The following is an 11,327-nucleotide window of genomic DNA, read 5'->3' on the forward strand; positions in this document are numbered from 1 at the left end:
CATAACCCTGTTCCAAAGTTCTCATGATACACCCAGGATGTTATTTTGAGGAACAACCCCCATGCAGGTTGGAGCTGGAGGAGCTTCCTTCCGAAAAGATCCCCCAAGATGCTGGGTGCCAGGTTGCAAAGGCTGGGTGAGGCCAAAGGGCGTCAGGGCTGTTTGCAGGGGTTGGTGTGTGCAGACCAGTGATGTTCCCTCCCCAGAACCCTTGGCAGTCCTTCACACGCTGTTCTTCTCTCTCTGCAGAGACCTCAGAAGAGGAGGACGCCCCTTCCTTCGCTCCCTCCAGCTCCGTTGATGGCAATAACACAGACTCAGAGTTTGAGAAGGGTTTGAAGCACAAGCCCAAGGCCCAGGAGCCCCCCAAAACCATCACCCCGGTGAAGGATGAGTATGAATTCGATGAGGACGATGAGCAGGACCGGGTCCCACCGGTCGATGACAAACATTTGCTGAAAAAGGATTACAGGAAAGAGACTAAAGCAAACAGTTTCATTTCCATACCCAAAATGGAAGTGAAAACTTACACTAAAAATAACACAATTACACCAAAGAAAGCTGCCCACCGCATCCTGTCGGACAGCTCGGACGAGGAGGAGACCAGCGTGGCCGTGGGCACGGGGGAGAAGCTGCGCCTCTCCACCCACTCCATACTGCCCAGCAGCAAAATCCGGGAGCCCGCCAGCACCAAGGCGCCCAAGGAGAAAAGCAAAGTAAAAAAGAAGCGGAAGAAGGAGACAAAAAACAAAGAGGTTCGGTTTGGCAAAAAAAATGACAAGTTTTGTTCCTCTGAATCAGAGAGTGAAAACGTGGAGAGTGAGGAGGATGATAGAGACTCTCTACAGAGCTCTAGCTGTGTAAAGGACTCAAGGCTAGTGCTAAAGGAATCCTCCTTGTTTAACTCTCTGTCTGCCTCATCGACCTCTTCACATGGGAGTTTAGCATCCCAGAAACATAATCCCAGTCTTACAGAACAGCACTCCAAGCACTGGAGGACGGACAATTGGAAAACCATATCTTCTCCAGCTTGGTCAGACGTCAGTTCCCTATCGGACTCCACCAGGACGAGGCTGACGAGCGAGTCAGACTACTCGTCCGAGGACTCGAGCTTAGAGTCACTAAAGCCAGTCAGGAAGAAACCAGAGCACAAAAAGAAAAACACCCCCCACAACACTGTTTCTGAGAAAAAGAATTCATTCCATAGCAATGTGGATGGAGCAATTCCAAAGCTGGACAAAGAGGGGAAGGTTGTTAAAAAGCATAAAACAAAACACAAACATAAAAACAAGGAGAAGGGACAGTGTCCCATCAGCCAAGACATTAAAATAATCAAAACATTTTCTTTTGAGTTTGAGGACTCTAAACAAAAGCCTGAGAAAGGCTTGATAGTAGAGACAGAAAATCCAGTCGAAAACAAGTTGAAAGTGTTAAAGCACGATAGGGAACATGGTAAAAAGGAGGAAAAGCTCCCCAAAGGTAAAGCAGAGGAGAAGGAGTGGTTGTTTAAAGATGAGACTGGAAAATCCTCAAAAGAGGAGAAATCATTAAGAAAAATCAAAGATGGTAGTAAAGACCTGAGCAAATCCTTCAGAGAAGGATTGAGTAAATCAGAAAAAGAGAAACCTGTCAAGGAGAAATCTCCCAAGGAGGAGAAGCCGAGAATACACAAGGAGGAGAGAAAGAAGAAGTCAAAGGACAAGCAGTCCAAATCTGAGAAGAAGAATGAGCTGAAGGAGGAGAAGGTTTCTAAACTAGAGAAAGAAAAATCCTTCAAGGAAGAGAAGGAAAAATGCAAAAAAGAAAAACTTTACAGGGACGAGTCCGGGTTTGATGAGTTTAATAACAAAACTCAGTTTGCCGAAAGCGAGGACACGAAGTTCAGCCTTTCGGACGATCAGCAGGAGAGGTGGTTTTCAGACCTGTCCTCTGATTCATCCTTCGATTTCAAGGGTGAGGACAGCTGGGATTCTCCAATAACAGATTTCAGGGAGATTAAAAATGACACCGTGGCAAAGCTAATCATAGAACCTGTGAAAGAGGAAATTAAAGACAAGAAAAAGGAAAATAAAATAAAAGAGAAGAAGGAATACAGCGAGAAGCGGAATGAAAAGGACACTTTCTTAAAGAAAAAGGAGAGGGATTATGTGGAGAAAAGCTCTGAGAAGAAAAAGGACCAAACAGACAGGCACAAAGTTACTCCCAGTTATTTGCCTGAAAAGGATAAGAAAAGGAAGGATTCTGTGGAGACTGGTAAGGAGAGGAAAGAAAAAGACACAGGTGAAACCAACAAAGACAGAAAAGATTCCTCTGACGGCTCTAAAGAGAGAAAAGATCCCAAGACGAAGCAGGAGGAGCCCTATCGAGATGACTTCAAGGAGTATGGCTGTGAAACATTCTTCAAGGATAAGTCTGACCCTGAGTTCAGTGGCAAAACCCTGGAGAGCTGGGAGAGGCACCATTCTGGGAAGGAAAAGGAGAAGAAAGATGCTCCTGATAAAGAAAAAAAAGAAAAGGTGAAGCCAGAAAAATACAAGGAAAAATCCAAAGAAGGCGACAAGGAGAAAAATGAAAAAGCTGCTCCAGAGAAAATCCTGAAGGACAAAGAACTAGAGAAGAGTTTTAAAGAGAAGAAAGAAACCAAGGAGAAATACAAGGATCTTCACAGCAAAGACAAGGAGAGGAAGAGCTCCTTCGACCAGGTGAAGGAGAAGAAAGAGAAAAGCTTTTCCACAGACAGAGACGATTTCTCCGAGAAGAAGGATGAGAAGAAGGGCAAGGAGAAGAGCTGGTACAGCATCGCTGACATCTTCACGGATGAGAGCGAGGACGAGAGGGACGATTACAGCCTGAGCGGGTTCAAGGTGGGCGACTCGGCCGGCAGCGAGGGCCATCGCCTGGACAGCCTGCAGGACAAGGACGAGGCTGCCGCCGCCGACAAGGAGCTGTACCCCGACAAGCACCGCAAGTACTCCTCGGACCGGCAGCACTCGGACAAGCAGAAGGACAAGGAGTCCAAGGAGAAGAAAAAGGACAAAGGAACATCGGAAGGGGGGAAGGAGAAGAAGGAGAAGAGTTCCTTTGAGAAACACAAAGAGAAGAAAGATAAAGACTCCAGTGAGAAGTACAAGGACAGGAAGGAAAGGATGTCCATAGATTCCACTCAGGAGAAGAAAAACAAGCAAAAGCTCCCAGAAAAGGTTGAGAAGAAACACACCAGTGAGGACAAGGTGAAAAGCAAACATAAGGAGAAGCCGGACAAGGAGCATTCCAAAGAGAAGAAATCCTCAAAAGGAGGGGAGTCGGAGAAGAGCCTGCTGGAGAAACTGGAGGAGGAGGCTCTGAATGATTACAGGGACGACTCCAATGACAAAATCAGTGAGATCTCCTCTGACAGCTTCACAGACAGAGGGCAAGAGCCAGGACTCACCAGCCTCTTCGAGTCTTCTAACCTCTCTCTGACCGATGCCGCTGAAGAAAAGTTTAAGGACTCTCTCCCTTTACCCTGCCTTCAGGACAAGCTCAAGGAGAAGGAGAGGCACCGACATTCCTCATCTTCCTCAAAGAAAAGTCACGAGAAAGAAAAAGCAAAGAAAGAGAAAACAGAGAAAAAGGAAAAATCAGAAGAATTCAAGGACTCCAGCAGCAGAAAGGATTCCACTCATTATGAAAAGGATTTCTCTGTGGATGGGGAGGCTTTTGGCTCTTCCTACAACATGAAGGCAGACGCTGATGAGGAACCGGAGAAGAGCATTGATTACTTATTTTCTGAAAAGAAGGATAAAAATGATTCTGAAAGAGAGCTGTCAAAGAAGGCGGAGAAAGAAAAGACTTACGGTTCCAGCACCATCAGCACAGCTAAAGAGAAAAAGAAGCGGGATAAACACAAGGAAAAATGGAAGGAGGAAAAGGAAAAGCATAGGGACAAACACACAGATGGTTTCTTTAAACATCACAAAGATGAGCCAAAGTCAACACTCAAAGATAAGGACGGGCCTCAAGTTACCACCTTTAAAGATAAGTCCAAGGAGGACAACCTCAAATTCGGTGAAACCAAACTGAAGGAGAAGCTTAAGGAGAATCAAGACAAAGACAAATCAGAGTCCATAAAAATAAGCAATGGGAATGAAAAAATAACCCTTTCCAAAGACAGCGGCAAGAAGGATGCCAGACCAAGGGAGAAACTTCTGGGAGATGGTGATTTGATGATGACCAGCTTTGAGAGGATGCTGAGCCAGAAGGACCTGGAGATCGAGGAGCGCCACAAAAGGCACAAGGAGAGAATGAAGCAGATGGAGAAAATGCGGCACAGGTCTGGGGACCCCAAGCTGAAGGACAAACTTAAGAGCTCGGAGGATGTGCGCAAGAGGAGCCTGGATCTGCCAACCAAGAAGCCGCTAACGCTGGACACGCAGCTCAAGGACAAGAAACTCAAGGAGTTGGGTCCCCTGACTCCCATCCTGTCACCAGAAAACAAGGCACAGCCTGCTGTGGGGACAGACTCCAAGGACTGGATCACGGGTCCTCAGCTGAAGGAGATCCTGCCAGCATCTCCCAGGCCAGATCAGAACCGGCCCACGGGCGTCCCGACCCCGGCGTCCGTCGTGTCCTGCCCGAGCTACGAGGAGGTGATGCAGACTCCCAGGACCCCCTCGTGCAGCAACGAGGACTACACGGACCTGATGTTCGAGTGTGCGGACTCCCAGCACTCGCTGCCCATCTCCACCATGTCCATGAACGCCTGCTCTCCTTCCTTCTTCGACAGATACACCAACGTTTCCAGCGGGCTCCCCGAGAACCCCAGTCAGACCCCGACTCGCACCATTCCCTCCTCAAACCTCTACCGCTCCATCTCAGTGGATATCAGGAGGGCGCCCGAAGAGGAGTTCAGCGTTGGAGATAAGTTTTTCAGACAGCAAAGTGTCCCAGCAACATCAAATTATGACTCTCCTGTGCAGCATTTAATGGAGGAGAAAGTTCCCCTTCCCTCTGTTCCTGCTGAGAAGTTCCAGTGTTTGTCTCCTGGGTATTACTCCCCGGATTATGGAGTTTCCTCTCCCAAAGTGGAAGCTTTGCACTGCGCTCCGGGAGCCGTCAGCGGGGTCGCCCAGTCTCCCGAAAGTGTCTTTTCTGGTTTACAAGCAAAATCCTCCCCTTCGCACAGGGATGAGTTGCTGGCTCCTTCAGTGGAAAGTGCTCTTCCCCCCGACATCGGCATGCCCCTGGATACCACAGAGGAGCAGCAAGCCACTGCCTCCATCATGCCACCCGAATCCACCTACCTGCCACCCATCGAGGAAAACCATTTTAGTTCGGGAATGCCCGAACAAAACAACATAGACTGGGATAACCCTCCTTCCCGAAACCCAGACACCGCCATTCCTCCCAGCCTCATGGGCAACCCCGCAGAGCACTCTGTCACCTGGTCCATGGGCTCGGAGCTTCTGATGAAATCTCCCCAGAGGTTTTCCGAGTCCCCTAAACCTCCACTCTGTTCCCTAGAGCCAATTCATCCTGCGCCAGTAGCCTTCATTCCCACAGAGACTTCCTACCCTGTTTCTCCCATCTCGTACCCTCTGTCAGTGTCTGAACCGAGGCTGGAGGAAGTCAAGGAGGATGCTGAGGAAGCAGTTCCAGGAGAAATTGCAAACGCTGAAGAGCAAGCTCCATACATGTCCCCTACTAGGTTAGACACCTTCTTCAACAACTGCAAGCCTCTTCCAGAAGAAGCACCAGAGATCCCTCCAGAGCCGCCGTGTGTGCCAGCAGAACCTCAGGCTGAAGTCGTTGCTGCACCAGAAAACAACTATTTGGAAAACAACAACGCAGCACCTGCGAACGCAGAGGAGGCGGTGACGTGGCCAGACCCCTTCACCAACACCGAGGATGAACTGGACCTTGGCCCCTTCTCGCTCCCAGAGCTGCCACTCCAGCCTAAGGACGTTGCAGAGACGGAGATGGCCGAGGCAGAAGCAGTGGAGGAGAGCCCAGCAGCAGCAGCTCCAGAACCGAGCACTGGCGTCATCAAAGCCGGCGCGTCCGTGATAGCGTCCAGTGAGCCGGAGGAGCCGCCGGCCAGCCAGGCTGCGGCCACCCTGCCCACGGACACGGAGCCACCAGCAGAGGAGCAGAAACCAGAAGTGGCTGTACAAGAATCCACCTCAGAGGCACTGAACGCAGCTGAGGAGAAGGCAGCGGAGGACTCGGAAGCGCAGGTGTTCCAGCAGACCCCGCCCGAGCCCGCGCAGGCCGAGAGCAAAGAGGTGGAGGCCGTGCACGAGGAGCTGCCGCCGGCTGGCGGGGTGGCAGAGGGCAGCTCCCAGCCCTGTCCCGTGCCCGTGGCCAGCTCCGAGGCTGGCACTCCACAGGACAGTGCCACGGCCCGTGCGGGGAGCCAGGCCCCGCCACCCCAGGCGGACGCTCCTCCTGGCAACGCTCAAGCAGAAATTGTGGAACCAGTACAAAAACCAGTAGCAGAAGCTCCCAAACCACCCAAAATAGAAGAGATTCCTCAGCGGATTACCAGGAACCGGGCTCAGATGCTCGCCAACCAAAACAAGCAGAACGCCGCCGCGTCCGAGAAGGAATTTCCTCCCGTCTCCGCGCCCGTCACGCGTGCCAAAGGCCGCATCACGGAGGAGGACGATTCCCAGGCGCAGCACCCGCGGAAGCGCCGCTTCCAGCGCTCCAACCAGCAGCTGCAGCAGCAGATCAACACGTCCACGCAGCAGACGAGGGAGATGATCCAGCAGACCCTGGCAGCTATCGTCGATGCCATCAAACTGGACGACATCGAACCTTACCACAGCGACAGGTCCAACCCCTACTTCGAGTACCTCCAGATCAGGAAGAAGATTGAGGAGAAGCGGAAAATCCTGTGCTACATTACTCCCCAAGCTCCGCAGTGCTACGCTGAGTATGTCACCTACACAGGCTCCTACCTGTTGGATGGCAAACCCCTAAGCAAGCTCCATATTCCAGTGGTGAGTCACCTTCTCTCTTTAGCCTCGGGAACTGTCCCCCCTCACTGTTACACACACATCCAAGCTGTCCCCCCTGCCCTGTCACCACCTTGCAATGCCAACATGCCCCAAGCTGCCTTTGGAATATGACACTGAGCCTGGGTAAGTGCCTGGCTCTGTGGTAAATGCAGCCCTTGAGTTGCTGCATTTTTGCAGAGAAGATCTTGAACTGTGCTGAGGGACCTGAGGTTTGGTCAGGCTTTAGAGCAAAGTTTGTAAGAATCCACTAGATCTGAGGCTGGGAGGTAAAACTGCTCTTGCAGCAGTGCAGTAACAGGATAATGACCCTGGAACGTGGGGAAAAGATGGCTCTTAAATCCTGCCATCATTTTCCCAAGCTCTGCTCTTTGACTTGGCACTGGAATCAGCATTTCACTGCTGTGCTCCAGGAGCAGCCTCACTAATACAAATGCATCAATAAATGTGGTGCTGCAGGTGGTAAATCTGGGCTCCAGGCTGGAGGAGAAGGGTCAGTGTGACCAGGCTCCATTCCTTGCTGCACACCCTGCCCTGCAGCACAAGGGTGTGTCAGGCTCTGGCTGTTCTTGCCAAGTCCTCACCCTCACTGACTCTGAGCACTGGCAGGACCTTGTCCTTGGCAGAGCTTCTCCCCAGGCGCCCCAGGGATGTCCCTCCCTCCCTCCCAGCACACATTTCAGGGTGCAGCCCCAGGCTGTGCCCACAGAGGTCCCGCTCTCACCCTGCCCGTGCCCTGTGCCCGCAGATCGCGCCGCCGCCGTCGCTCGCGGAGCCGCTCAAGGAGCTCTTCAAGCAGCAGGAGGCCGTGCGGGGCAAGCTGCGCCTGCAGCACAGCATAGAGCGGGTAAGGGCACACTCCCGTGGGGAGCAGGGCCCCAATCTCCCCTGCTGGCGAGGCTGAGGCTGCCACACTCACTGCTCTGCCCTTCCTCAGGAGAAGCTCATCGTGTCCTGCGAGCAGGAGATCCTGCGGGTGCACTGCCGGGCAGCCAGGACCATCGCCAACCAGGCCGTGCCCTTCAGTGCCTGCACCATGCTGCTGGACTCCGAGGTGTACAACATGCCTCTGGAAAATCAGGTCAGTGCCTGCCTCAGCAGTGAGGGAGGGCCTCAGGAGCTCTGCAGGACCCTGAGGGAGATGGGCTTTTCTGGAGGGATGGAGGGAAGGGTGGAGGCAGGAGTTACTGGTGCTCTCCTTGCTCAAGTCACCCACCACTGCACGCAGGTGCAGGATGTCACCTCCCCCTGAGGGCAGGCTTAGATGGGATAGTGGGAAGGAATTGTTCTCTGTGAGGGTGGAGAGGCCCTGGCACAGGGTGCCCAGAGAATCTGTAGCTTCTCTATCCCTGGAAGTGTCCAAGACCAAGCTGGATGCATTTTGGAGCAAGCTGGGATAGTGGAAGGTGTCCCAGTGCAGGGGGGAATGAGATGGGCTTTAAAGTCCCTTCCAATCCAAATTATTCTGTGACTTGGAGCATCATTTGCCTAATTGTGTAACTGAGTGTAGGATACAGGGATTTCATGTCTGTTAGGAGCAGAGATGGCTCAGCTTTATCACTGAGTCTTGGGACCCTCCATCCTTCTTGGTCAGGATCATCTGCACACTGGAAAGGTTTTCTTTACTACACTCTGAGGTGTTTCTCCCTGTGGAAGGAGGAGAAACATTACACTGCTGCATTGCAGGAGGGATCCTGGGCAGGGACAGCATCCTGGGATTTATTAGTGAGCTGTGTATTGATCCAGGAGCTCTGATTTATCTGTTGGCATTTCCCAGCCAAGTGTCTGTGCTGCTGCTATCCTGCAGTCAGAGAGATACAGGTGCTGTGATGGGCTGACATGGACAGACTCCTGCCAAGCAAGGAGAAACAGGGAGAATGGGCACATGGGTGCATCCCCACCTGAGGCTGAAGCCCTGGAAAGCACTGGCAGCAGTGATGTCCATCCTCCCTCCCTGCAGGCACTGCAGTTCTGAGGAGTGTGTGCCCCAGGAGGGGCTTATGAATGTGGCCTGTGAGACCTGTAACTGCTTAAAGCACAAAACTAATCTCTCTCTTTGCTGTCCCGTCCTTAGGGAGACGAAAACAAATCGGTCAGAGACCGTTTCAACGCGCGACAGTTCATTTCCTGGCTGCAGGACGTGGATGACAAGTACGACCGGATGAAGGTGAGAGCTGTGGGAGCCCCGGGCTCCAGACAGGGGCATTCCAGGAGGGTTCTGCCTGTGGCTGGAGCCTGGGAGCTGCCTGAGTGGTTTCCAGCACAGAGTGGGTGTCCAGAGATGGTCAGGGCAGTGTTGCATGGGAGTGGATGCTCTGGAGTGCTGACAAGCCTTTCAAACCCAAACTTTCGGGTTTGCCTCGGCTCCTGCTGGAGCTGGGCTCAGCAGAGATTCCAAATCCAGGTGTCCCCTGTGTGCCACCCCTTGCTGCATTTAACTGTGCCTGCATGGTCCTGCCTGTGCCTGCCACTCAGCCCTCACGTCCCGTTGTTGTTTCCCCATCCAGACGTGCCTGCTCATGCGACAGCAACACGAAGCAGCTGCCCTGAACGCGGTGCAGAGGATGGAGTGGCAGCTGAAGGTGCAGGAGCTGGACCCCGCGGGGCACAAATCCCTCTGCGTCAACGAGGTGCCCTCGTTCTATGTGCCAATGGTCGACGTGAACGATGACTTTGTGCTCTTGCCGGCATGACAGTTCCAGCCCAGGAGACATCTCTGAACACTGGCAAGGACGGGAGCGCTCCGAGGTCGGGCGGTCGAGCTCACATTCACCCTTAACCGCTTGCTGATGAATCCCTGGTCAGAGGAGGAGGAAGCAGCTATCGGCAGAAAATAAAACAATAAGAAAAATAATTGCACTTTCTTCACGACGTGTCCCTCGCTTCCGGACTGGCGCGGCCCCTGGGGCAGCGGGCCGGGCGCAGCCCCGGGGAGGCTCCGGGCAGCGCGGGCAGCGGGCGCTCAGCGGCCCCGGGACTGGCCGAGGCGCGGAGGGACGAGGCCAAGGACACCGTGTGTGTGTTGCAGAAGCTGCTGAGCGGGGCCAGCAACCACGTGAACCATGTACTTGTGAACACCGTGATTTCCAGCTCTCTGTTTTCCACCGGGCGCGGATCTCCTCTCGGAGAAGCTGCAGTAGGAAACCATGGGGGGAGGGGGGGGGTGTTTGAGTTTCTCGTTCCATCATGGGTATGTCTAAAAAAAAAAAACAAAAAACCAAACAAAAAAAAATGCTAGAAAAAAAAAATCACAAAAAAAAAATCCAACAATTAGAAACAAAAGGACAGTGTCCGGGTTGGGCAGCGGCGGCTCCGGAGCGGGGACGGCTCCGGGATGTGCCGGTGGCCCCGCAGCAGCCGCTGGGCACGGGCAGAGGAGCCCCGGGGCGGCACGGCCGGGGAGACGGCGACGCAGAGAAAGGACTTTGCCAACTGTGTTTTTAATGGAGTAAAATCCACGTGGTTTATATATTTTTTCCTTTAATCTTGGGCATTTCGTTTCTCTTTCTGAGAACATAACTTGAAAACACTACAGAGCCAATACTCATATAAAGAAAAATTGTATCCCATAAATGCTGTACAGTTTTTATATACATTAACAATGTACTTTTGCTGCCTTCTAGATAATTTATTTTGCAACACATTACTGCACAGTTGTAAATAACTTATGTACTGTAACATCACTTTCAGTTATGTGTAAAGAAATAAATAAATTAATTAAAATTACCTTTGTATTTATAGTTCACCCTGGGCAGCAGTTTCCCTGTCAAGGAAAAGATTGCTCAGATCAGCTGCCCATGGCAGGAGATGGAGCAAGATGAGCTTTAAGGTTCTTTCCAATCCAAACTATTTTATGATTTTAAACATCATTCTTTCTTTGTGTGCAGTGGGATTGGAACCCTCCAGGGGTGGGTCATGAGGACAGGGGGACCCCCTGTGTTGGTGAATTCACTGAGCAGGAGATGCTGTTTTGGGGCTGCAGAGTCTGGACAGGGATGGGTGGATCCGGGCAAACTCAGTCCTCACTCAGCAGCTCAGGGATGCAGCTGGAGGCAGATCCATCCCAGTGCCCTCCCAGGACCTCTGTGCCTTCCCTCCTGCTGCTGCCCAGCCTTTCCTGCCAGCCCCAGGCAGCAGTGAGAGGTGCCCCCATGCACCCCCACTGCCAGCTCTGGCTTCTCCAGCCTCCTCTGTTGGGGACCAGAGGGGACCCCTGGATTCAGCCCCCAGCTCCCCTCACTGCTGCCAGCTTTGCAGCCACTTGAGGAATTTTCCATGGTGGAGCAGGGGGATCCTGGAGGATTTCACTCCAATGCATCACAGCAGCTT

General features: G+C 52.4%; 1 protein-coding gene across 1 annotated transcript in view; it reads left to right on the forward strand.

The window, feature by feature from the left end:
• ANKRD11 (ankyrin repeat domain containing 11) overlaps nucleotides 1–10,724 on the forward strand; it is a 130,101-nt gene extending 119,377 nt beyond the window's left edge. Inside the window, exons 9-13 of the mRNA XM_064722740.1 lie at nucleotides 250–6,983; nucleotides 7,747–7,845; nucleotides 7,936–8,079; nucleotides 9,073–9,165; nucleotides 9,506–10,724. Coding sequence (XP_064578810.1) covers nucleotides 250–6,983; nucleotides 7,747–7,845; nucleotides 7,936–8,079; nucleotides 9,073–9,165; nucleotides 9,506–9,691 — 7,256 coding nt within the window. The 3' untranslated portion in view covers nucleotides 9,692–10,724. The remainder of the gene's footprint in view (nucleotides 1–249; nucleotides 6,984–7,746; nucleotides 7,846–7,935; nucleotides 8,080–9,072; nucleotides 9,166–9,505) is intronic.
• Nucleotides 10,725–11,327: the final 603 nt, after the last annotated feature.

The sequence above is a fragment of the Zonotrichia leucophrys genome, chromosome 11 (assembly GCF_028769735.1).
Source record: "Zonotrichia leucophrys gambelii isolate GWCS_2022_RI chromosome 11, RI_Zleu_2.0, whole genome shotgun sequence".
NCBI lineage: Eukaryota > Metazoa > Chordata > Aves > Passeriformes > Passerellidae > Zonotrichia > Zonotrichia leucophrys.